At 46.7% G+C, this 26878-nt stretch overlaps 2 protein-coding genes, 1 long non-coding RNA gene and 1 pseudogene across 4 annotated transcripts in view; 1 reads left to right on the top strand and 3 right to left on the bottom strand.

The window, feature by feature from the left end:
• LOC308611689 (ferritin light chain-like) overlaps positions 1-9016 on the bottom strand; it is a 29001-nt pseudogene extending 19985 nt beyond the window's left edge. Inside the window, exon 1 of the transcript in view lies at positions 8789-9016. The product of the transcript in view is annotated as a ferritin light chain-like (transcript). The remainder of the gene's footprint in view (positions 1-8788) is intronic.
• A 3679-nt stretch (positions 9017-12695) lies between these two features.
• On the top strand, positions 12696-19614 carry LOC308611691. Its single transcript, XR_014015008.1, has 3 exons — positions 12696-13461; positions 14356-14471; positions 18949-19614. It is a non-coding gene; the product is annotated as an uncharacterized lncRNA (long non-coding RNA).
• Positions 19615-20758: 1144 nt separating this feature from the next.
• On the bottom strand, positions 20759-23989 carry LOC308611688 (speedy protein E4A-like; the record flags this gene model as incomplete). Its single annotated transcript, XM_081260383.1, has 5 exons — positions 20759-21057; positions 21218-21386; positions 22906-22991; positions 23476-23617; positions 23985-23989. 5 exons carry the CDS (start codon positions 23987-23989, stop codon positions 20797-20799), a joined length of 663 nt encoding a protein of 220 aa, XP_081116509.1. The 3' UTR covers positions 20759-20796.
• LOC308611686 (uncharacterized protein) lies at positions 23533-25161 on the bottom strand (the record flags this gene model as incomplete). Its single annotated transcript, XM_081260381.1, has 2 exons — positions 23533-24647; positions 25016-25161. Coding segments are annotated over 2 exons (618 nt in total), but the record flags the coding sequence as incomplete, so codon positions are not given.
• Positions 25162-26878: the final 1717 nt, after the last annotated feature.

Here is a 26878-nt window from a genome sequence, read left to right as displayed (position 1 = left end):
ACATCCTGTTCATTGGGATGACTCCGTACTTCTTATTCCCTTTTTTAGAGCATTTCCTCAAGACAGCTTGTAATAGAAAGACTTCCAGAGAGTGTCCAGGGCAGGGGGCTGGGGAGCCCAGCATGTCTCTGGGCTGGAGGGATAGAATGAGGTGTTGAGGTGGGCACAGCAGCTGGGGTTCACAGGCCACCCCAGTCTTCTGCTGAGACACGGTCAGTGCACGTGGGTGAGGTGAGAACTGGAGGCCTGGTGGCGTGCTCATGGGCGCACTGCCCTTCCAAGGCGCTTCCCAGCAAGGTACTCCGTGTAGCTGATGTCCTTACGTGGTGAACTTGGAAAATGCGAGAAATGCGCCCTGGAGGTTTGCCAGGCTCAGGCTCAGAGGAGGTGTGGTCGCTGTCATTCCCACACAAGCAGCATTTCATCGGTGAGAATTCAGGCAGAGGCCACAGTCAGCAGCAGCAAGAACTGGAAAAGACCATTCGTGGCTCTAAGCAGCCACTTCCAAGAGCAGTTTTGGAGAAGCACACATTTTGTGCAGGATTCATTTAATGTGGCAGTTCAGCTGGGGAAATCAGGAATGGGTTAGGTGCTTATTCATTTGCATGAATCATCACTTCTTATTTCCGTTTTTAGAGGATTTCCTCAAGACGCTTGTAATAGAAATACTTCCTCTGTCCCTTTCGTAAGTATCTAAATCTTTTTAAAAGCTAAATCAGTCTCTTGCCAGCATTACAACCCAGGAATGTTTATGTTAAGGACCTGAGAGCTATCTTCTTTATCTCTCTGTCACCAGGGGAGTTTAGGCTAGGTGTTAGGCACTTTCCTCTGAGCTATAAGTACGTGCTTGTCCTAGAGATAGGAGAAGTTGTCTTTCTCCTTTGGATAAAGGGTATTAACTAGCATGGACAACCACCGAGATGACCAGGTGAATTTAGGATGTACTCTGAAAGAATGTATGCCATTTTTATGGTGGTGTCAAGTCTATTCCCATGAGGCAAGTTCCCGTTTATCTTGAGAACCTGTATGCAACAGATTTTATCTGCTGAGCTATAAAAAAAAAAGGTGAGGTTGATTTCATTTGCACAAACATTAGTGGTTCACCTGTGGGTGCACAGCACAGTCTGGTTTAATGGTTATTCAACAGTAAAACCGTTTTCTTTACCTCTACATTTGTGGAGAGGATTTTCTCGGTTGGCGAGAGATTTTTTATTTTTTTTGTGTGTGTTCGTTAATTAATTAATTAATGAGACTGTGCTGCACAGCGTGCGGGATCTTAGTTCCCCAACCAGGAATCAAACACGTGCCCCCTGCAGTGGAAACTAGGAGTCTTCACCACTGGACCACCAGGGAAGTCCCTGGAGATTTTATTTTTAACTTTTCCCCTAGCAGCTTTTAAGGAACAGTTGGCCAAGAACACAGTTATATTATTTCACCCCCAGTGATAAATAGTGATAAATCATTACCCTTCTGATTCCATTTTTGAAAAATGATATTTTTACCTAACATAAACAGCATCCTGTATAAGAAGTAAGATCCCAGGTATCTGTTTTCTGTTTTCGGTTTGTGTGTACGTTCTGATTTTCGTACAGTTTTTAATGCGTTGGTTGTGTAATCTAAACAGCTACAGTTTCTATTTTCTTTTCCTTCCGTGGGCAATATTAGTTTGTGTCATGGCTGGGCATTTATTGTATTCTAGGATTTGAATGAAAGTTGTAGCGTTTCAGTTAAGCGAACATGATACCCTCCTTCCCCTCTCCTGGTGGTGGGGGAATCTCAGATGTAACCCGAAATGTCCCAGGGCCGGGAAAGGACCAGGGAGCCTGGAGACCATCACACAGCCCCCACTTGAGGCCACACCTTTCCTTGATCCCTAACAGGAGTGAAGACAAATGGGCAATGGAGTCCCTGGTCCAGGCGGCACACCCTCGCAGCACAGCAGCACTTGAGCGCCAGATGAGAAGGAGACATTTCATACGTTCACTATCTTGACGGCACGGAGACTTCTGGGAGGCTTCTGGAGTCCGGGTACTTGTCCCGTGCTCCTGGCGGGCTTTGGCAGGCGGACTTCGGGCGTCCGCCTGCGCAGGTGCGCCTCATGATTTGTGCGTGTTGGCGCACGCGCACCGTCGCCGCCCCGCCCTCGCTTCCTGTGCGGGCCCAGGTCGTCGCTGGCCGTCGTTCCCCCGTCTTGGCCTCTTGCGGGCGAGCATTTCGGGGGCCTGCGGGGCGGTACGCTGTCCGGGCCGGCCGGCAGCCCGCGGGAGCGGGCTGTGCGGGCGAGGGTTCGCGTGGGCCGGGTGGAGGCTGGAACTGTGACCTCCGAGCTCGAACCGCGGAGCCCGCGTTTGGGCCGGAGTGGCCGGGCGGCCGGCAGCGGTGCAGTGCCCGACCATGTGCAGCGCGGGGCCAAGCGAGGTCCCGGGAGGGACGTGGGCCCAGAGCCGGCTCCTCTGGCCCAGTGGTCTCGGGAGGCGGAGCGGAGGGACCCCGAGAGAGGAGTGCGCCCGAGGAGCAGCCCCCGGACCGGAGCCTCGGGAGCCCGGGGCCGGTGAGCGAGTTCCGACGGGGTAGGTGTTGCGTCTGCAGGCCTGTAGTTGGTTGTGGAGCCTGCGGCCCTTGAAGAGCAGGGCTTGGGGTAGCCCGCCCCGGGCCCCGCGGTAGAGCCACCTGGAGGGTTTGACCGCTTCCCGGAGGTGGAGGGGCCGGGCTGGAGGACAGGGCTGGCTGCTCCGGATGGGGCTCCCCTGGGACTTGTGAGCTCTGGGTGTCCTGGGGGAGCAGGGTCCACAGGCTCGGCCGGGACGTGCCGCGTCCTCCCCTCCGTCCAACCCCGATCCTCCTCCTCGTCCTCCCCCTCCTGTCGCCGTCTCGGCATCTCGCACGTGTGTCTCAAGGCGCGTCAGCACCTTGGTTGTGTAATGTAAGCGTCCGCCGCCCCCCTGGGTTGTGCCCTGTGGAGTCGCACAGTGTAATCGGTGCAGGATGAGTCTGCAGGGCTTCTGTCCTGCTGCCTCGGGTGAGGAAGGAAGCGATGGGGCCTGAGAAGGGAGATGACTTGTCCTAGACCCTCACCGGGTGTGCACGTGGGGTCGCTCACAGGACTCCAAACTCCTAGGGCAGGTGTTCTGTCCACTTAAAGTCAGCTTTAATAAAAGATGTTTTCGAGCGTCGCACTTAAGTTTGTAAAGTTTGTACAAATCATTGCAAGACTGAAACGCACCTGAGTGTGTCCCTTTATTCTGGGTATCCTGTGGATGTTGTGATCTAAGTTGTTAACAGACTGAGAAGAGATAAACTATAAGCGTTTTTTAATTTCATATTTAATGACGGAGGTTTATTTTAATAGGATTCAATGTACACTCGCTATGGAAAAATAAAGTATCCCCTCAGGTACCAGAGTCACGTGGGAGTTACAGACCTGAGGGTGGTTGCTCCCTCCTTATTGTCACAGGCCCTTCTGAAGGTGAAAGGACGGGTCTCCCACGGGTGTCTCTTGTGGAGCGCAGGGCGGGTGCTCGTGCACCCCGAGCCGCTTCAGTCGTAGCTTCACTGCCTGCGTTTTCCTTCTCCAGGTCCGCCTCCACTGTCACAGTCCTGCACGTTGTTCCAAGAGCAGCGGAAAATGAGTCAGCCTCTGGTGAGTTTTGCTGTTTACGTATTTACCTGCTGCTGTTCTTTTGTGATAACACCTTGGGAGGCGCATAGTTCAAAAGTTAAAATGGGAAAGTAGGAGTCGGTAAAAGATGTGGTTAGACAAAGTGTAGAGGAGCAGGTCAGCACCAAGTGTTTCTGGCAAGTTCTACGTGTAGATCCCAGGATCCTCTTAGAGCCACAGTACAAGCCTCGTGTTCTTGACATTTGTGGCAGAACACCATCCCTTGCTTGACTTATATGGTCCTGCCAAATCACTTTTGTTCTCGAGCGTTAAAAGGTTTCCCTGAGGATCCCGCTGTAGGCCGCGAGCCTTCCTGAGAGACAGCCCCTAACGTGTTGACGTTGGTGCCTTCCTTGTGCTTCCTGTAAGCCGAGAGCGTGCTGTCCAGGGAGCACTCAGTGCATATAAGTTGTCTGTTCAGTAGAACACCGTTGTCACATAGGTACATTGTTTTCAGTGCTCAGTCGAGGGATGCAATGAGGATCATCTGGAAGAACAGCCTTGTCACCCTTCCAGTAAACTGCGCTCTTTGTCTCTTACAATCTCAGAGGGTCGCGCTACACACCATGCAGTGAGGTCTCTGGCAAAGATTCTTGTTTCCCAGCTGAATTGTATCGTGCAGCCTGCGGTCTTGGTTCTGCCCCTCCACGGAACCTGATCCGGTTGAGGTGACCTGGCATCCAGCATACAAAGCAGTGGAGGTTTGCCAGTCGTCACCTCAGACCACTGTCGCCTTGCCACCTGCAGAGTCTGCTCTGTTGGTTTCTGTGACAGATCTCTCCTTGCTGTCTTCCTGACTGACTCTGTCGTCCGCCCTCTGTGTGTGTTGTCGTTTCACCCTTGGTCCATGACTCTCCACCCCGTCTGATCTCACCCTCTGGTGCTTTTCACCTCCAGCTCTGTCAGTTCTCCCCCCTGGACCAGACAGATGCCTCTGTCCAGCCACTTGCCAGCATCTCTATGGAGTTTGTCCAAAGGGCACCTCGGATGACTAGATCCAGTAGATCCAGAAATGATTATTTACAGCTCCCCTGCCCCTTGCCTTGTCCTGTTGTCTCTGGCGGCTCATCGTTGCATCATCCAGCCTGTCACCTGCCCAGAAAAATGAGTTCATTCTAAAGTCCTTCTCCATCCTCTGTTACCACGTTGTGGTGTGAGGCTTGTTAATGTCGTCTTCTGGATGGTTTTTATTCGTTCTCCTTCATCCCATACTTGCTACCATTAAAACAGCTTATCTGTTCATTTCTGTAGTTACAGAAACTTCTTTTCTGTGCCGCTACCTCTTTCCTCCAGCAGCTCAAGTGTATTCTCCACGCTGAGTATTTCTCCTAAAATATTAATCACAGCGTTTTGTCTGCATGTGGGAAGCACTTTAGAGGTTCCCTGGGTGACTGGACAAACGAGGTTGCCGTTCCGCGGAGCCAATAACCATCGAGCCCAGCACTGGGGGGAGGTCCTAACTCGCCGATGATGCGTTTGGATGGATCTGTGGGGTAAAATCCTGATCGGAGAGGCTTAGGAGAGAGGAGTGGGCGAACTGGGTTTGTTCTGGTCCCAACTTTTTCAAGACATTTTGCTGTGACGGGGAAAATAGCAACTGGACAGTAGCTGGGGTAGGAGCTGAGGTCCGGGGAGGATGTTGTGTTGTGTTGTGTTGTATTGTGATGGGAGAAATAACAGTGGGAATGATCCAGTAGATGCGTGTGGGGGAGGGGAGAGCTGCTGCCCGTGGTCCTGGAGTGGGGAGGGGATGGCTGAGCAGGGTTGCAGGTGGGGAAGCCCTCCGATGGCTTCTGTGTTCTCAGGGAAGCAGCTCCTCAGCTGAGGGTGAGGGTGAGGTTGGGGGTTTGAGGGGAGAGCAGAGCTCTGGGGCCCAGCTCCATCGTGACCATCAGCACACACAGTGCATCCAGCTGGGAAGACTGTACTTGCCTTCCCTGCCTGAAAAGCCATCTCCTTTCTTAAATGTGGGAGTAATTACTCTTTGGGGAGCCTATGTAACTACATGGGTGCTTCTCAGCTCAAAACGAATTGAGTGCCAGTTCTGGCCACAGACATTTTCTGCTCTGCTGATGGAAGGGTCCCCAGAGGAAGTGTCCTGCTTGCCTGGCTCTTGGCCTCGAGGACCCTTCACACCATCTAGTGTTGTGTCTTTTATCTTTGACATAAGCATCAAATGTCTTCAGGTTGTGCATGTGATCTTAAGAAGCAATTCTCTGCTTCCAGGAGCTTCTGTTCTCCTCGGGAAAGGCACTTCACAGACGTAATTACGGGAGAGGACGGGAATCCTGCCCGTCGATACGTAGGGAACTCCAGAGTGCTGACAAAGCAGAGCCTGCTTTTATTTATTTATTTATTTATTCATTCATTTAAATTTTTTATTTGTTTACTATTTAACTTATTCAGTTTTGGCTGCGTTGGGTCTCTGTTGCTGCGCGCGGGCTTTGTTCTCTAGTTGCGGCGAGCGGGCGCTACTCCTTGTGGCGGTGCGCGGGCTTCTCATTGCGGTGGCTTCTCTTATTGCGGAGCATGGCTTCTAGGCATGCGGGCTTCAGTAGTTGCGGGTCCTGGGCTCAGTAGTTGTGGTGCGCAGGCTCTAGAGTGCAGGCTCAGTAGTTGTGGCGCACGAGCTTAGTTGCTCCGCAGCACGTGGGATCTTCCCGGACCAGGGTTCCAACCCGTGTGCCCACCATTGGCAGGTGGATTCTTAACCAGTGTGCGACCAGGGAAGTCCGAGAGCCTGGTTTTAAATGCATTGTCAGAGCACGTGGCTCAGTGACTCGGGGAAGGGGGATGGCCCTCAAGTGCCCAGGACTTGGGTAGCTGCAGAGGTTGGCGAGGCTCTCAGAGCAGCGTGAGGTGGACTGGATGAGGCTCCTGAGGTGCTGGTAAGGACCTCCCTCCTTAGGATGTGGGTCTCCCGTCAGGAAGAGCGGGACGTGAAGGCAGGCAGACCCTGAGTTTGACTGAAGAGCCTCCCCTCTGTGCTGGTTTTGGTTTCTTCCTGTGCAGAAACTGAAACCTTGTAATTGGGACAGTGAGTCATCTGATCAAAAGATGTCATGTGTAGAGACTGTGGACGGCATGAAACGCGGGGTGGGGTGCGGTGGGTCAAGTCAGGGGGACTCTGGGCTCCAGCGCGATGCCCGACAGGAAGGGGCGAGGCCGCGGCGTGTTCCCGCTCATCCTAGGCCCCGGTAAGCAGTATGGACGTTCCCTCGGGGTTTTCCTGAATCGTGAATGAGGTTGAGAGTATTGTCACGTGCTTAGAAGCCGTTTCTTCTTTTTAATTGGTAGACAGTCTTTAGAGCAGTTTTAGGGTTATAGGAGAATCAGAATCAAGCAGACAGCACTTTCCTATACCCGTTCCTCTGGGTTCCCTCCCTTGGTAACGTCTCTGGCCTGTGTGGTGTGTCCTCTCAGTGATGGATCGGCATTGACACCTAATTCTCCCCTGGAGTCTGTAGTTTATATTAAGGCTCACTCTCTGTGTCCTACTGTTCAGGTTTGGACAGGTGTGATGACCTGCAGCCACCACTGCAGTGCCACCCAGAACCATTTCACTGCCCGAAACATCCCTGGGGGCCACCTTCCCTACCAGTGCCCTACCAGAACATCCTACCAGTGCCCCCAAGCCCCTGACAGCTGCTGGTCTTGTTACTGTCTGTGTTTTTTTGCCCTTTTGAGAATGTCACGTAGTTGGAGTCCTTCATTCTGTGGTCTTTTCAGACTGGTGTCTTTCTGTTTTTATATGAAGGGCCTGTTCATGTCCACTGCCTGTCTTCCTGCCCCAATACTGTCTTGTTTTGTTTTGTTTTGTTCTGTTTTGTTTTCCTTGTCTTACTGCCTTTCAGAGTCGTCTTAAATGTTTCTAAATTTTTCCAGTTGGGGTCCTGTTAGTAAACATTGTTTTCCCAGGTTTATTGTCATTTTCCTGTATTTTCCCGCATTGCTATATAATTCATTACTTTTTTTTACTTTGAGAGGTTGAATACCATGCATTTCAAAAGTTTCTCAAAATCAGCACATTTGTGTGGATAAGATTCCTAGTTGAAGAGCACCCTCCTTGGTCAGTACTGGGGTGCAGCTTCTTTGCGGGGGGAGGAATGCATTGGTCTCCTGGTTCCCTTTCTGTTGGGTCTCAGTTCCCCTTGCTGGTTCTGGGCACTGCATCAGCCACTCTCCTGGGATAGGCCAGGCAGGTGGGGTCCTCACTTCCTGGCTCCAGAAGTTGTGTGTGTCTGAGAACACCTTTGTTTTTCCCTGAGGAGCAAGAGGACTCTTTTGGTTGGGGAGCGGCATCCTAGGACTGCGGCCCTTGGGCCCCCACTGTTCTGTGTCATTTGGGCCCCAGCCATGCGTGGGAGATCTCTGACACAGGGACGCAGCTGTTAAAGTCCTCTTGGGGTTGTGTCATTTACAGTCCTCTGAGGAATACTCCTTTTCTTTAATGAAATTCCAGTGCTTAAGCTTTCTAGTCACTCATGAAAGGAATCTCAGAAAGGAAAGGAGACCGGTCCTCTCTGCCCCCAAGCAGGGGAGTGAGCCGACACTGTTAACCTAACAGTGAGAAAGTGGCTTGTGGGAAATGTGTAACCAGTTCTGAGTTCTGTGATTACAAGGCTGTCTGTGGAATCTTACTGTACCAAGGGGTCTTTTAAGACACATACATCATGGGTTGTTCCCTTGTGTTTTGAAACTAACCTAAAACCCCTAAATATTTGCAGTTCTGATTGCTTTCTTAATTTGTTATCCAGGTTTCCCGAAATCCATTTTCTTAAAGTTGAAAGTGCGAGAAGAGTGCAATTTTCTCATCTTCCCTTTACATAAAAGTGAATGTGGTCAAGCCGCTTAACCCATCACCAAATAGAAAATCATCTGGAACGTTCACATTAATGCTCTTTTCAAGCAGGAACAGTGCGTATATTTTTATGCCCATTACCAGTGAAAACTATAATGTTTTCTTATTGTGCTGTTTTTTTCGCATCAGGCAAAATGACAAGCAATTAGAAAAGCCCCACAAATCACACATTTTGTGAAATTACAAATGCAAAACCGGAAAGTAGAATAAGGTGCGCGTGATTCTACTTAGGCATTAAAATTAGAGTAGTTCATGGTCTGATCCCTCACTCTCTTGCATTTGGTAGTAACTTTCAGTGTGTGAACGAGTGGGCCCCCAGTCTTCATCCGGGCAGCCACAGATGTGACCAGCGACACCTGAATGGAATATGCGCAGAGCTTCTGGAAGACTTGCTGTCGATTTCTGAGCCAGGCTTCTCGAGGCTGAGCCGAGGCAGTTCTGCACAGACGCTTGTCTGCCTTGGGCGGCAACCAACTCTTTCCCCCGGCCCCCCTCATCCCCCCACCTCGTGTGTCCTATCAGCAGCTGGGCACCCTCAGCCTAACCAGGCCAGCAAAGCCTGGGTCCCAGACATCTCTGCATCTGGAGCTGGGGGTCAGGTGACCTGGCATCTCAGGGGACCTTGCTAACAGGACCCATCCTGCCTCTTCAATTGTTCCACATAAAGAACTTTGATTTGCAGTCAATGTCAGGAGTTTGTTGCCATCTGAAACGGCCTCTGAGCTTGGCATGGTCTTTTCCTTAACCTCCTCCACACCATTCCTTAGTTACACTGTGGCACGTGGGGTCTCAGTGTCCTGACCAGGGATTGAACCCAAGTACCCTGCATTGTAAGGCAGATTCTTTAACCCTGGACCACCAGGGAAGTCCCTACCCTTATGTTTTAACAGTTTTGGAGGTCTTCACAGAGATCTTGGATGGATTCACCTAACATCACCAGGTAAACTTCGTTTCAAAAGTAGTGCACCTTATTCCTCAAAACTTTTAAAGTAGAACTAATTATAAGATCCAGAAATTCCACTTCTGTGTATTTTTTCGGAAGAAAACAAAAACACTAGTTCAAAAAGACACATGCACCCCTATGTTCATTGAGCATTATTTATAATAGCCAGTGTATAGCAGCAACCTAAGTGTCCATCCATAGATGAATGGATAAAGAAGATGTGTCATATGTACATATATATTTATATGTATACGTATATATATATATATATATACACATATATATGTATATGTATATATATATAACTGTACACACACACACATAATGGACTATTAGCCAGAAAAAAAGAAAAGAAGAAGAAGAATGAGGGGCTTCCCTATGGATGCAGTGGTTAAGAATCCGCCTGCCAGTGCAGGGGAAATGGGTTCAAGCCCTGGTCCGGGAAGATCCCACATGCCACGGAGCAGCTAAGCCCATGTGCCACAACTGTTGAGCCACGCTCTAGAGCCTGTGAGCCACAACTACTGAACCCACGTACCACAGCTACTGAAGCCCGCTCACCTAGAGCCCATGCTCTGCAACAAGCTAAGCAACCGCAATTAGAAGCCCATGCACCGCAAGGAAGAGAAATCCCCGCTCGCTGCAACTAGAAAAGAGGCTGCATGCAGCAACAAAAACCCAATGCAGCCAAAAGTAAAATAAATAAATTTTTAAAAATTAAAAAAAATGAAATCTTGCCATTTTGTGGCAACATGGATGGAGCTAGAGTGTATTATGCTAAGTGCAATATGTCAGACAGAGAAAGACAAATACCATATGATCTCATTTGTATGTGTACTCTAAAAAACAAAACAAATGAACTAATGTCACTAAACAGAAACAGACTCATAGATACAGAGAACAAACAGGTGGTTGCCAGAAGAGGGTAGGTGGATGAGTGAAATAGGTGAGGGAGATTAAGAGGAACAGATAAGCAGTTAGAAAATAAATGAGTCATGGGAATGAACTATACAGCATGGGCAATACAGTCAATAGCATTATAACTTTGTACGGTGACGGATGGTAACTAGACCATAACTAGAGTTAATCTTGGTGATCATTTTTTAATGTACAGAAATATTGATATTATGCACCTGGAACTAACATAGTGTAGTAGGTCAGTTACACTTGAATTAAACTTTTTTAATTCAAACGAAAACAATAGTGTGCCTCGTTAACTAGAGATGCTTAGTCATACAGCAGTTCTCTAGAACATATTCATCCTGTGTAACTGTAACTTTATATCCGTTGAACAACTCCCCATTCTCTCCTCCCCCACCCCTGACAATTTATGGGTGACTCTTTTAGATACCTCACCTCATATAAGTGGAAACACAGTTTTGTCCTTCTGTGACTGACTTATTTCACCTATCATAATGTGTTCTGTTTATATCCCCGTTGTCACAACTGGTAGGATTTCCTTCTAATAGGAAAGTCTGAATAATATCCTATGTATATACCCCATTTTCTTTATCCATTTCTCTGTGGATGAAAATTTGCATTTTTTTCCTACCTTGGCTCTGGTGAATAATGCTGTAATGACTATAGAGGTGCATGTATCTCTTCTAGATATTGATTTCCTTTTCTTTGAATATACAGGCTATATTATATTGTATTATATTCTATTACATTATATTCTATTATAGTTATTGTGCTTCCCGGATCTTGTGTTTTTCACAAATTGAAGGTTTGCAGCAACTCTTTGTTGAGCAAGTCTGTTGGCACTGTATTTCCAACAGTAGTTGCTCACTTCTTGTCTTTGGGTCATATTTTAGTAATTCTCACACTATTTCAAACCCTCCATCAGCAAAAAGGTTACTACTCGCCGAAGGCTCAGATGATGGTTAGCATTTTTTAGCAGTAAAGTATTTTTAATTTTCTTTTTGTTTCGGCTGTGCTGCACACCACATCACGTGGGATCTCAGTTCCCCGACCAGGGATCAAACCTGCGCCCCCTGTAGGAAGGCGGATTCTTAACCACTGGACCACCAGGGAAGTCCCTAAAGTATGTTTTTTAACATCTTTATTGGAGTATAATTGCTTTACAGCGTTGTGTTACTTTCTGCTGTATAACAAAGTGAATCAGTTGTATGTATACCTATATCCCCATATCCCCTCCATCTTGCGTCTCCCTCCCACCCTCCCTTTCCCACCCCTCTAGGTGGACACAAAGCACTGAGCTGATCTCCCTGTGCTATGCGGCTGCTTCCCACTAGCTATCGGTTTTACATTTGGTAGTGTACACGTGTCCATGCCACTGTCTCGCTTCGTCCCAGCTTACCCTTCCCCCTCCCCGTGTCCTCAAGTGAATTCTCTATGTCTGCGTCTTTATTCCTGTCCTGCCACTAGGTTCATCAGAACCACTTTTTTTTTCCTTTGGTTTCCATCTCGCTTCGTCCCAGCTTACCCTTCCCCCTCCCTGTGTCCTCAAGTGCATTCTCTACGTCTGCATCTTTATTCCCGTCCTGCCACTAGGTTCATCAGAACCACTTTTTTTCCTTTGGATTCCATAAATATGTGTTAGCATACGGTATTTGTTTATCTCTTTCTGAGTTACTTCACTCTGTTTCACAGACTCTAGGTCCATCCACCTCACTACAAATAGTTCAATTTCGTTTGTTTTTATGGCTCAGTCAAATTCCATGGTATATATGTGCCCCATCTTCCTTATCCATTCATCTGTCAGTGGACGCTTAAGTTGCTTCCATGTCCTGGCTATTGTAAATAGTGCTGCAGTGAACATTGTGGTACGTGTCTCTTTTTGAATTATGGACTTCTCAGCGTATATGCCCAGGAGTGGCATTGCTGGATCATATGGTAGTTCTATTGTTAGTTGGGTTTTTTTTGTATAAATTTATGTATTTTTATCTATTCATTATTTTTGGCTGTGTTGGGTCTTTGTTGCTGTACGCGGGCTTTCTCTAATTGCAGCGAGCAGGTGCTTCAGTGTTGTGGTGCGCGGGCTTCTCATTGCGGTGGCTTCTCTTGTTGTGGAGCGTGGGCTCTAGGCATGCGGGCTTCAGTAGTTGTGGCATGCGGGCTCAGTGGGTGTGTCTCGCGGGCTCTAGAGTGCAGACTCAGTAGTTGTGGCACACGGGCTTAGTTGCCCTGCGGCATGTGGGATCTTCCCGGACCAGGACTTGAACCCATGTCCCATGCATTGGGAGGAGGATTGTTAAACACTGTACCACCAGGGAAGCCCTATTTTCAGTTTTTTAAGGAACCTCCATACTGTTCTCCGTAGTGGCTGTATCAATGTACATTCCCACCAACAGTGCAGGGGGAGGGTTCCCTTTTCTCCACACCCTCTCCAGCATTTATTGTTTGTAGATTTTTTGGTGATGGCCATGCTGAGTGGTGTGAGCTGATACCTCACCGTAGTTGTGATTTGCCTTTCTCTAATGGTTAGTGTCATTGAGCATCCTTTCATGTGTTTGTTGGCAATCTTATATCTTCTTTGGAGAAATGTCCATTTAGGTCTTGTGTCCACTTTTGGATTGAGTTGTTTGTTTTTTTGATATTGAGCTGCGTGAGCCGCTTGTATATTTTGGAGATTAATCCTTTGTCAGTTGCTTCATTTACAACTATTTTCTCCCACTCTGAGAGTTGTTTTTTTGTCTTATTTATGGTTTCCTTTCCTGTGGAAAAGCTTTTAAGTTTGAATAGGTCCCATTTGTTTATTTTTGTTTTTATTTCCATTTCTCTAGGAGGTGGGTCAAAAAGGATCTTGCTGTGATTTATGTCATAGAGTGTTCTGCCTGTGTTTTCCTCTATGAGTTAGACAGTGTCTGGCCTTACCTTTAGGTCTTCAATCCATTTTGAGTTTATTTTTGTGTTATGGTGTTAGTAGTGTTCTCATTTCATTCTTTTACAGGTAGCTGTCCAGTTTTCCCAGCGCCACTTATTGAAGAGGCTGTCTTTTCTCCATTGTATATTCTTGCCTCCTTCATCAAAGCTAAGGTGACCATATGTGCGTGGGCTTATCTCTGGGCTTTCTATCCTGTTCCATTGATCTATATTTCTCTTCCCCAAAGTATATTTCAATAAAGGTATGTACATTGTTTGTTTAGACACAAGGCTGTCACACACTTAACAGACTACAGTATAGTGTAAACAGAAGCTTTTCATGCACGGGTACACCAGAAATTTCATGTGACTCGCTTTATGGCGGTATTGGCTTCATTGCAGTGTTCTGGAACTGAAGCTGCAGTGTCTCTGAGCTGGGCCTGTACACCCAGAAGTGGGATTGCTGGATCATATGGAAATTTTATTTAAAAGATTTTGAGAAAACTACATACTGTTTTCCACAGTGCCTGCACAATGTTACATTCCTGCGTACAATATGCAAGGGTTACGATTTCTCTACCACCTTGACAACTCTTATCTTTAAAAAAAAATAAAAAATTGTAGGCATTCTAAGAGATGTGAGGTAGTATCTCATGATGATTTTGATTTGCATTTCCCAGATGATTAGTGACGTTGAGCACCTTTTCATGTACCTGGTGCTGTGTTACGTCTTTCTAACACACATACACACACACAGAGGGATAGAAGGAATCTTTTGGAAGTGATGAGTATATTATCGTGATGGTGGTGATGGTATCACAGGTGTGTGCATATGTCCAAACTCATCAAGTTATATACATTAAACATGGGCTAGATTTTGTATATCAGTTCTACGTAAATAAAGCCGTAAAAGCCCAGCAACAAATGGTGTATTTCATGAGCCAGTGAAGCCCAGGTACATCTTGTCTCCTCTCCCAGGGGTGAACCCAAGCAGCCTTTGAACTTGGCTCACTTTCTGTTTCTTTAGTTTCCCCTTCTATTACTTTTGTGTTTCTCCTTTGTTCTCAGATTCCAGCTAAGTGGTTCCCCATTGGTGGCAGCAGTGGTTCTGAGTTTGGCTCTGTCGTTTGAAGACTTGATGGTCTCTAAAGGGATTAAGTTTCTACAGAACTGATCTCAGTTAGGTGAGAGGTAACAGAGGATCTAGTTTGTTAGTCTTTTCTTAGTCTTTTCTGTTTGTCTATTTGTCTACTTTGACAAGCTCAAATCAATTAAGAATCTCTTGCCCAATGGGATGAGAATGGCTCTTTAGTATCTAGACTGGTGAGTGTTTATTCCTGACCCAAGTCTAAGACTTAAAGCTGCAGGTAAAAGTTCCATTTCTCTGTATGTCTGTGTGTCTATAATTCAAAAAGGTCTTTACCTCTGACAGTGCGAGTATGTAATGTTTTCCTACTTCTGGATCTATTAAAGTAGATTGTAGAGTCTGTTAAATTAAAGGGTTTCTGTCCTGATTGGCTTACAAAGATACAAATGTGCTTATAAAAATTATATATCCCTAAAATTCTCAGAGAGAAAGGAATTAGAACTTCTAATACTTTAAATGTGCTAGAAAAATATTCTTATTGAAATCAAGTCAGGGAATTCCCCAGCGGTCCAGTGGTTAGGACTCGGTGCTTTCACTGCCAGGGTCCAGGTTCAGTCCCTGGTCAGGAACCTAAGATCCAGCAAGCCCCTCGGTGCAGCCAAAAAAAAAAATCAACTCAGAAATTTAAAGACTTCAAGTTTACATAATTTAGGTAAATCTTTGACACATGAAGCTAGTTTAATATTTTTGGTTTCATAAAAAGTTATTCGTATCTTATTTATCAGTATTAGGCATACATTTAAAACAATTCTACTTGGGTGTGTTCTTCCTAAATTTATATAGGTGTGCCCATCAACTAAGCTCATATTACTTCTACTTAATGTTTAAGGTTATGAAAAATGTAAGTTTGTGTTTAACCACATTTAGTTTTTATTCTGACAAACTTTCTTTCAACAGTAACTATGTTTTCTACTGTGTTAGCTTGTCGATAAATTCCCAGATCTTCAGTTTACGTAAACCCTTGAACTGGTACTAAGTTGTGCTACTTACTGGATAATCATTGGATACCGAGGTCATTTGTAAGCAAGACAGAAACCTGAGGCATTGATTACTAAGCATAATCTCAAGTTATATGCTCTTGCTGCATATGTTTACTTGTTACCTAGAGGCTCTGTCTGTGGGTGTGTTAATGAATGTGTTTGTCTCTGCCACTTGAATAAGTTGTGTAAGGGATGTTTGTGGCTGTGTAAAGTTGTGTTATGTGTGTTCATGAGCTCTGCTAGCCTGAAATGCTGATGTGTGATGGGCAGTTGTCAATCATTCACTCCTAGTTTTCTTTGTGAAATGGAAGTAACTTTGGTTCAAAGTTAGTATTAATATACTATGAATGAGACTTGACCCATAGTGATGTTATCGGCTGGAACAGAACTCAGGTTCAGCTGCTCATCGCTCAGAAGTCAGTGTTCCAGAGACAAGGGTTGGTGGAAGAAGAAAGATGCTTTATTCAGGAAGCTGGCAACCTGGGAAGATGGTGGGCTAGTGTCCCCAATACCATCTCCCAGTTGCCAGTGAGAGGGAAAAGGGGTTGATAGGGAAAAGACGGGAAGTCTCTGGGCTGTGCCGGTGGGGCCTCCATGCAGAGTAGCACAGTCAGCTCTGACCATCCTCTTGAAATTGGTCATGCAGCGGTGTGGTCAGTGTCATGTTGATTGTTTCAGGCACAGTTAATCTTCAATTCCAGTGTTGGTTTGTTCCCATTTCCTTGAGGCCAGTTCCTGGAATTGTGTAAGCCATTGGTTCAGGTCTGCTCAAGATGGAGCAGCTTGTGTCATAGCTCCAGTCTGGTCATCATACAGTTAGCTTTCTCCTCTTGTAGTGGTTTTAGTATCTGCAAAACAAGTTAGGAGTGTGTGTCTGACACTGTTACTTACGTCCTTCGGGAGGAAGTAAAGATTCTGTGACTGCTGTTGTCCTAATCAGTAACTGCTTGAACCTGTTCTTTGGTGACTCAGGGGAGGCCTGGGAGACTGCAGCTATTTTACAAACAAGAGGCAGGGGACATGGAAGGGCCCTGCATGGTCCTCCTTGGTTCCAGCAACCGAGAGGTACAACTTTGTATGCAAGATAATGCGATGTAGTTTTGTTTATTAACAGGAACAAAAATAGTTTGGTCCTAAAGTAAAATGACTGATTGTTCCAGCACCAGAAAGAGGATAGTGAAGGACACAACCTGAATGAGTATAGAAAGTTGTAGGAGACGGGTAGAAAGGGAATTTTATTTGTCTGAGCTGAAGGCAGCTCAGTTTTGATGTTTATTCCAGAGATTTTCAAAAAAGAGCTTATGGTTCTCTTAGTAGCAAATATTATATTGATGCAAAGCTGGAGTTTGGTTTTCTCTCTGTACAAATGATAAATTTTTTTCATGGAGTATTGGTCTCTTTAATAAGTGGTTGGAAAAGTTGTTCTCTAAATCTGCCTAAACAGCAGAGATTCTGTATCTCACTGGAAGAGGTTTCTGCACCTAGTTCTGAATTCATCCGGCCTTATTATTTTTTTGAAAATAAATGTACAGGGACTTCCCTGGTGGCTCCTTGGTGAAGAATCCGCCCGCCAGTGCAGGGCACACTGGTTCAAGCCCTGGTCCGGGAAGATCCCACGTGCTTTTAGAAACTAGAGCACAGAAAGACTAAGGTCATGTGAAATTTGAAACGCTAAATATTGTCATAGTGTTAAGCAGTTTGAAGATTGTTGGAAGAAATTATTTGTCATTCATTCAAGCAATAAACATTTGATGAATACTTGCAAAACATAAAAAACCTCTAGAGCCCGTGAGCCACAACTACTGGAATCGACGTGCCTAGATCCCATGCTCCGGAACAAGAGAAGCCACTGCATGGAGACGCCGACGCACCGCAATGAAGAGTCGCCCCCGCTCCACTGCAACTAAAGAAAGCCCACGTGCAACAACGAAGACCCAACGCAGACAAAAATAAATAAATATATAAATAAATGTATTGGGGGAAAAAAAGAAAGAAAATAAATGCACAACAAAATTTCTGCATTTCTGAGAAAGTTAAGCTTCCTTAAAACTGTGTTCCTTTTGGTCTGTTTTTTTTTTTTTTTTTTAAAGTCTACTGTCAGGAACTCCCTGGCACTTCAGCGGTTAGGATTCTGCGCTTCCACTGCTAGAGGCCTGTTTTCGATCCCTGATCAGGGAACTAAGATCCTGCAAGCTGCGTGGCGAGGCCGAAAAAACAGCCAAGACAAAATAATCATCTCTTGGCTGTTAAACAAAGTCAAGGACCTTTAGTTCCTCCTCAAGGGCTATTGGGTGATATTCTGAGCCACGTCCTTGGAGCTGTTTGGCAGAGACTGAAACCCCCAGCAGGTGGAAGAAGTTAACTGCATGTTGCCCACAAGCACGTAGACCCCAGACCAGTTGGAACCAGAAGGCTGATGATGTTGAGTCCCCGTTACCTCACCACTGACCAATCAGAAGAATGACCGTGAGCTGATCACGCACCCTGTAACCCTCTCTTCAACATGTAGCCCCTTTCTCTTTTCCCTGTATAGTCCTCAAGCAAAACTTCAGGAGGGGAGAGTTGGTTCTTCGGGACATGAGTCCACCTCTCTTCTGGACTGCCGGCTTCCTCAATAAAGCTATCTTTCCTTTTACCCAAGAGTTGTCTCTCAGTATTGGAGTCCTGAATGATGCAAGACCTGCCTCATCTTCTGTAGTTTTCTCTACATGAAAAATAATTGAGGACTATTTTTCAGAGTTAAGAAATGTGGTTGGATAATCACAACGCCATTAAGCAACACCTCGTTGGACAGCAAAGAGGCGAAGCCGACTGGTAATGACCACACACATCCTGACTGTGAGAAGACTTTCATCTTTATTGTAGTTCCCCAAAAGCTGCATCGCACGGTACTCTTGAACAATCTAAAATAACATACAAACATGCTGAGGCAAGTTAAAAAATTAGGACTGAATTCCCACAATTCAATAATGAGAACTAAGAAAATACAAATTTATGCTTACAAGAATTGGGAGGAAATACCCACTATGCTATAAGTAGAATGGAAATATTATGTAATAGATAAAATCAACAATCTCTTGAAAATGTGAGTAAAATTGTATATATGTGTAAATATACAACAGCTACAGTTCTCATCACAAAAGTTTGTAGTAATAAGATGTTTCAAAATGAAGACTATTTCAAAACTATTTAAAATAAATATATAAACATAAAATATAAAAATACAATAATTTTATAGGTGACATTTTCAAAATAAGCCAGTGAAACTTAAGTCATGAGTCATGACCCTGTGGCTGTAATTATATATATATATATATATTTCTAATTATATATTTTAATGTTATTCCCTCCTATTCTGAGCCGCTACACTCCACCTTCAAATGCTTCTAGACTGGGGCAAACAAGTGTACAAAAAATGGGACCTCCAATGTTCGTCTCAGGGGAGATGGAAATGAAATGATCTGAAAATTGAGGTGGTGCCTTCCAAAAGGGTAGAATCTGAATAAACCCTGTTTTCTTATTGTCCTGCCACAGACTCCTAGAAGCACGCCCCGCTCCTAGGAGTATAACACGAAAACTGGCCTCCGCTCATTCTAGAAGATGCTGGCTTCTTCTCGATGATCTGCACAAGAGGCTTCTCCCTTCCTTCTTCACGGCTGTCGTCAGTGTCTGGATTGACTTCTTGTTGAACATCCTCATCTCTCCTGGGCTCTGTGATCTGGAAGTAAGAGAAGGAGCAAGGATGTCAGATTTCAAAGTGGCAACTGTCCAGATATAAAGGTTTTCACATTCTTAGTCAATTCTAACCAGAATTGAGACTCATTTATGATTGGAGTTTTATCTCAAATTCTCCATTCTGAACCCCAGTCCTGAACCATTCATTGTTTTCAAGTGCGATTCTTGGACTTTGGTGACCCTGACTCCAAAAACTACTGAATACACCCAAGGTCAGGCCCAGTAATCTGCTTTATAGCCCAGACTCCAGGTGATTCTGCTCAGGGAGCTGGCATTTGGAGAATGCTGCTTTAGTCTTAACTCACCTTGGTCCTTTGGCACCACTTAAATTCTGAACTTGGAAGCACACTACAGACATCACTGACAAGTCAACATCATGGACCAGGAGACCTGAGGCCGGATCCCTAACCCTAACCCTGCATCCTAATGTCTATGTTATTATTAAGTTTTCATTTATTTACTTATTTTCTTTCTTTTATTTTTGGCTGCATTGGGCCTCTGTTGCTGTGTGTGGGCTTTCTCTAGTTGTGGTGAGCGAGGACTACTCTCCGTTGCTTCTCCTGACGGCTTCTCTTGTTACGGAGCACGGGCTCTAGGCGCACAGGCTGAGTAGTTGCGACTTGCGGGCTCTAGAACGCAGGCTCAGTAGTTGTGGCTCGTGGGCTCTAGAGCGCAGGTGCAGTAGTTGTGGCGCACGGGCTTAGTTGCTCCACGGCATGTGGGGTCTTCCCGGACCAGCGCTCAAACCTGTGTGCCCTGCATTGGCAGGCGGTTTCTTAACCACTGTGCCAACAGGGAAGTCCCTGGATCCTAATGTTTAAATAATACTCAGCCCTAAACTTGGTTAGTGTTATGTGCTGAATGTTTGTGTCCCCCAAAATTCTTATGTTGAAATCTTAAAATCTTAACCCCTAAGGTGCTGGTCTTAGGAGGTGGGGTCTTTGGGAGGTTATTAGGTCATGGGGTAGAGCCCTCATGAATGAGATTATTGCCCTTGTAAAAGAGACCATGCTGTGTTGTTTCTAAGCAACGCGGTCTGTAGTAGGGCAGGTTGAATGGACTAAGACAGCTAGTTTGCAAGACTTAAACCAAATGTTTGCTCAATCCTCTGCCCACATCTAGAACTCTAATGTGTCAATTGTAATAAGCCATGCTGAAGATGGCATTCCTTAACCTTCAGTCGTTGTGATAAACCCCCTTGACCATAAACGTGAGGGGGAAAAGGTGAATTGTACTAGAGGAATCATTGGTCCAGAAGTGGTGAGTCAGGGGGAATAAAGAGTCACAGGTGATCTGGCCATAGGCAATTTGAAAGTAAATTTGGATGAATATAAAGCTAGTCATAATTCATCTTTTCTTATTGAACGTGTGGGCTGTTCTATCTAATATCCTGTTTGTAGACATTTACTTTGTTGTAGCTAAATGCTAGAACCCATAACCCTGAGGGATGTAAGGCCAAAAATGAATGAAAAAGAGAAACTGGAAACACAGTATATGGAAAAGAATCACCATCTCGTCAAAGCTGTTATTTGGACCCAGTTGCTTTGGGTGAAATAACTTCAGTGAGACCCATGCTTCTGGGACAAACTGGTTTCCCCGATGTCTGGTGCCCACGGGCCTCGCGGTGCTGGTGTCTGTGTGTGGCTGTCAGTCCGTGGCTGGCGCAGAGTCGGCACGTGGCTGTGTGCCTGGCTGGCCCCCTTCACAGCGTGAGAGGTGATGTGGGTCCAGCAGTGGGATTCCTCCGATTTCCTCAGTAGACAACACGTCATTCCACCCGCACCTTTGCGCACGCAGACCTACCTTTGCGCAGGCCGATGACCTCAGGCCTGCGTGGTCCTGGGGCCTCTGGGGCAAGAGGGCGCAATCTCTTCCCCACACCCAGAGCTCTGGATCAAAAGCCTGGATCTGGAAAGACAAACAGCCCCTGGCAATGAGGATGCCGCTGCCTCCCGTTGCCCCGCCTCCGGTTCTTTCTCGTCTGTCCCCAGGTCCCAAACCGAGTCCCCCATGATCCCCACCTCCTCTCCGTCCCTCCCCCTCCCCGAGACCGCCACAGCCCACCCACCTGCTCGCACTCTTCCCGAGTGACCCATGTCTTCCAGCCCATGGATCGGATGAACTGGGAACACAGTTTGTGGAACAAGGCATGCTGGGAGCTGTTCTTTCCATAGAGGAACGAAATGATGGCCTGCTTGGGGGCCTGGTTGTTCTCTTCCATGTCGCTGGCCACATAGCTGGGGAAAGACATCAGGTCGCTGTCATCAGGACAGGAAGGGCCTCCACTTGAGATCAGCTTCCCAGAAAAGAGGCAGGCTGAGCATCCTCACACGACCCACCCAGCCCTGCCCAGCGTCACCGGGAGCCGCCCAGTCATCAGGGAGCCACTGCCAGGCAGGACCTTCAGAAGGGTGCCTCTCACACCTTGATGATGAGGACACGATCCAAACCCCCCGTTCCCTTCAACTTGTTTTATGTGCACACACCTCTCTTCCTATGTTGTAGGTACATGTACAGTTCCTGAGGGCAGGAGCTGATCTGATCTGTTTCTGCATTCATCCCTCTCCTAGCAAATGACACATTTAGGGCTTGGTTCATATTGATGCATGAATTCAACAGCCTTTTGTGAATCTCTGTTCCCACCACCTCATATTCCCCAGCATGTAGGGTGTACTTTATAAGGTTTGTTAGATGAATGAATGAATGAATGAATGAATGAACATTTTATCTCATGGCCAAATGCAATACTGATTACCTAGAAGTCTCACAATAACAAACATTTGCCCAATGAAAAGAATTGTGCTGAGTGTTTTGGGAATGCATTGACATTTTGACGAGACCTGCCTTCCACGTGGTGTCTAGTCTAGTGGGACCGGGGAAGGGGAAGGGGGGAGATAAGAAATGACTATAATGCAAAGCATCACATTATAATACAATTTGAACTAAAGTGCCTCTGGGATGCAGAAGTTAGGGAGATCGGGCATCGTGAAGGTTTTGGTGTTTGAACCCACTTTAAGGATAGGGTCGTTTTCTTCAGATAAATGTATGGCAAAGATACCTGGATAGAAAGCTCAATAGAAACTTAGAGGGCAGGGTATTTGGAAGGAGCAGTGAAACACAGGAGTAAAGTATCAGGACGGTGTGCTGCAGATTGCAGAGAGAGTTAAATCCCAACGCAGAACTCTGGCCTTGATTTGGCATGTCATTAGCCAATGAAATTGTGTGAAGCGGTCAGACCTGTGTTTTGGAAGGATGTTCAGGCAAATAGAGCCAACTGGCTTGGGAGACTTGGAAGAAACATCAGTGGGGAGCATTTGACACCAAATCCGCGCTATGTGATACGGGCCCCGATTGTGGCATTTGTCGTGGGAATGCAGAAACGGAAGATAATCACACTTGGTGCTGATGTCGGAAGACCTGAGACCGGAGAATTCGAACCGGAAACGTCTCAAGTCTGTTACTCGGGGGCAGGATGGTGTCAGTTCTTTCTTCCTCTCCTCTTAGGAAAGTTTCGCGTTTTGCTTTGTTTCTTTCAGTGTTTTAATTGACATTAGGGTAGTTTGTTTTGACAATGAATGCTATAAAAAACAACATGGTTTGAAAAAGAAACCACGGTACCGTAATCCTGTCATTTTCACACCTAGAGTCAGTACAAAGGGGTTTAAAAAAATAGATGAAAGGTCAGAGCCCCACATCTCTCCCTCTGCCCTCCCAGGGTGTTGAATATTGATGGCGGGGATGGAGCAAGGTACTCACAGAGCTATGAAGAAATGGATTATCTGGAATTGCCAGGAGAAGAGGCCGGCCCGGCTGACATACGCTATCACCATCGACAGGAGATACTGATGGAAAGAGGGGAAAAAACGTAGGAGAGAGGTCACATCCTGGAAGAGGAGAAAGAGTGGGAGGGAGAAGGGAGCAGGGGACGAGGAATGGGTGGTGCCACTTGGAGGAGAGACCCCCGTGTGGGGTGAGCCTGATTATTTGGGGAAGGGGAGAGGACAGAAGGTCAGAGTTGGCGGCGCTCCAAGGGTGGGAGGCTGTGGGATTGAGGGCGTGGACTTAGGGCCGCGGGCACAGGACGGTGTTCGATGAACCGGAGCCAAGGTGAGTCCCCAGGATCTGAGAGGAGAGGGGACTTAGGCAGCAACCACCAAAGGGGCACTCCTGGGGCTCAGATCCCAGAGGGGACCTCGAGGCCCCTGGAGGGAAGTGTTGACAAGGCATGAGGTTAGGAGGGGAGTGGAAACGTGGGTGTAGAAAGCACCCAGCGCGCCCACCTAGAACAGGTGCTGGAGCAGGAATCCATCGCAGTGGGTGACTTACCTTGTCAGATACTTCCAGGTTTTTGTCCCAGGCGAGGAATTTCTTAACGATGGGATCCTCTGTGAAAAAAGGGCAGATGTTGCCAGTGGGAACAGGGCTGTCGTGGGAGCATTCCAGAGCCAAGAGGGTGAACCGCGCCCCCCTGGGGAAATGCCAAGATGTGGCCCAGGGTGAAGCTGACGGAAAGAGGGGAGGGAAGACCATTCACTGTGGGAGGAAAGGGGGTGACTCCCCTTCTGGGGGGGCCGAGTGACAGGGAGTGATGCCCCTTCATCATGCATTCACGTACCTGCAGAGGGCATCAAGATACTCTCAGCCAATGTCTCAATTGACAGTCATGTCAGGGGGTGAAGATGGCTTGTCAGCCCCTCCTCCCTCCACCCCGAACATGCCAGTAAGATTCAAAAGGCCAGTAAGAGCTAGAGTCTCGGGTACAGTTGAAACCAAGGGAACCTAATCCTGTATCATTTCTAAATCTAACCTAGTCTTGTATCATTTCTAAGTCTAACCTCATCCTGTATCTTTTATGTGCCCCCCATATCCTTTATCCGTAGACAGTCCGCCAGGGACGGAGAGCGCACCAAGTAGCAGGGAATTCTTTTCCACTGGGAAAGTGTAGTCATGGGAAGTTTTGGTTTGTTTGTTTTTCAAGTATAGGATTGGAGGTTGCTGGGCAGGGCGGTGGGTCCTTACCAAGCATCTACTTGAAGACCTCGTGGTGCTCAGGCAGCACTGAAGACACCCGCTGTCGCTTGAGCTTCATCTTGAGCTCACTGAACGACTCCACGACCCAGGTGTCGGCCTCGTGGTGCTCAGGCAGCACTGAAGACACCCGCTGTCGCTTGAGCTTCATCTTGAGCCCACTGAACGACTCCACGACCCAGGTGTCGGCCTCGTGGTGCTCAGGCAGCACTGAAGACACCCGCTGTCGCTTGAGCTTCATCTTGAGCCCACTCAGCGACTCCACGACCCAGGTGTCCTGGGCCTCAGCGGCCGTGTTGCCCTCCACCTCCGCTCCGAACGCCACTGACCTCTTCCTCTTACAGCCGGGGCGCTGAGGCGGGGGGCTGCAACCAGCCCAGGGAGCTGACGAAGGAGAAGAGACTGCAGTATGACGCTCTCGTCTTGGGAATCCAGCCACTGGTGACCACCCAACCCCACCCCGACTCCGCCTCCCCCCCCCGAAGCACCCCCGTGCTTTCCCGTCTCAGACCGCTGACCTTGCCCCAAGTCATCTTTCCATCTTTCTCTGTCCATATCTACCTATCCCTCCCCTGACTCTTTTTGTCATTTGTCCAGCTTCCCGTTCTCGAAACTCTTTCTCATGGTAGATAATTTCTCCCACCAGGAATAAAAAAAAAGAACCCTCCCCTTGTTTCCTCTCTCCTCTTCTCTCATCCTTGGATCTCATCTCCTAACCCTGTTTCTTGCTCCCCAGGTGTTCCGTGTCCCCAGCTCCTGTGCTCTCCTCCCTCAATCCCTGGCTCTCTGAATGTCTCCTTTCTTTCATAGGCACCTTATGCAGGTGCTCCTTCCCGACCTCTGTACCCTTTCCTCCTTACTGGTCAAATCTCTGAAATTCCTTCTCATGCCAGCTCCCTCACCTGATGGTCCTGGGCTTTCTTCATAGACAGTCAACTCCATGGGGTACCCTGAAGAGCTGGACTGGGAGTTCAGCTCCTCAGCCTGGGAAGTCGGTTGACAATTGTCCCTGATGTCTCCCAGACTCTTCCCTTCCTCGAAGCCTAGACTCTGCTTTGTCCCAACTCTTCTTCTGGACTTGGGCTAAACACAAGTGGTCGTCCCTTCTCCAAGCTGCGGGGCAACTGTCAGTGGAGAGAAGCTCTGGCGAGATTCTGTTGTCTACTACTGCTGCCAAGCACCAAGGAGTCTGGTCCATCCAATCAGGAAGGTCGGAAGCCTCTGATGTCATCATCAGAGTTTGAAGGAAACAAGTTTGAAGGAAAACACAAGTAACTGTCAGACCTATGCGTGCACTTGTCCCAGGGATCGGGGTAAATGGTATCTCCTGCCACTGACCCAACCTCTGCCCGTCCTCCAAAACCCCCCTCAAGGTATCCGGACCCCTCTTTTTTATTGTCATAAATGGCAAAATTTTATTCTTTTTTTTTTTCTTCATCTTTATTTTTTTATTTTTTTTGCTTTATAACAAATTTAATCAGTTATACATATACATATGTTCCCATATCCCCTCCCTTTTGCGTCTCCCTCCCACCCTCCCTATCCCACCCCTCCAGGCGGTCCCAAAGCACCAAGCTGATCTCCCTGTGCTACGCGGCTGCTTCCCACTAGCTATCTACCTTACGTTTGGTAGTGTATATATGTCCATGCCGCTCTTTCACTTTGTCACAGCTTAGCCATCCGCCTCCCCATATCTTCAAGTCCATTCTCTAGTAGGTCTGTGTCTTTATTCCTGTCTTACCCCTATGTTCTTCATGACATTTTTTTTCTTAAATTCCATATATATGTGTCAGCATACAGTATTTGTCTTTCTCTTTCTGACTTACTTCGCTCTGTATGACAGGCTCTAGGTCCATCCACCTCATTACAAATAGCTCAATTTCGTTTCTTTTTATGGCTGAGTAATATTCCATTGGATATATGTGCCACATCTTCTTTACCCATTCATCCGATGATGGACACTTAGGTTGTTTCCATCTCTGGGCTATTGTAAATAGGGCTGCTATGAACATTTTGGTACATGTCTCTTTTTGAATTATGGTTTTCTCAGGGTATATGCCCAGTAGTGGGATTGCTAGGTCATATGGTAGTTCTATTTGTAGTTTTTTAACGAACCTCCATACCGTTCTCCATAGTGGCTGTACCAATTCACATTCCCACCAGCAGTGCAAGAGTGTTCCCTTTTTTCCACACCCTCTCCAGCATTTATTGTTTCTAGATTTTTTGATGATGGCCATTCTGACTGGTGTGAGATGATATCTCATTGTAGTTTTGATTTGCATTTCTCTACTGAGTAAAGATGTTGAGCATCCTTTCATGTGTTTGTTGGCAGTCTGTATACCTTCTGTGGAGAAATGTCTGTTTAGGTCTTCTGCCCATTTTTGGATTTTGTTTGTTTTTTGGTTATTGAGCTGCATGAGCTGCTTATAAATTTTGGAGATTAATCCTTTGTCAGTTGCTTCATTTGCAAATATTTTCTCCCATTCTGTGGGTTGTCTTTTGGTCTTGTTTATGGTTTCCTTTGCTGTGCAAAAGCTTTTAAGTTTCATTAGGTCCCATTTGTTTATTTTTGTTTTGATTTCCATTTCTCTAGGAGGAGGGTCAAAAAGGATCTTGCTGTGATTTATGTCATAGAGTGTTCTGCCTATGTTTTCCTCTAAGAGTTTGATAGTTTCTGGCCTTACATTTAGGTCTTTAATCC

Source organism: Mesoplodon bidens (genome assembly GCF_964165515.1).
Source record: "Mesoplodon bidens genome assembly, contig: HAP1_SCAFFOLD_806, whole genome shotgun sequence".
NCBI classification, from domain to species: Eukaryota; Metazoa; Chordata; class Mammalia; order Artiodactyla; family Ziphiidae; genus Mesoplodon; species Mesoplodon bidens.
The sequence above is the reverse complement of the archived record's forward strand: the minus strand, read 5'-3'. Positions and strand labels throughout refer to the sequence as shown.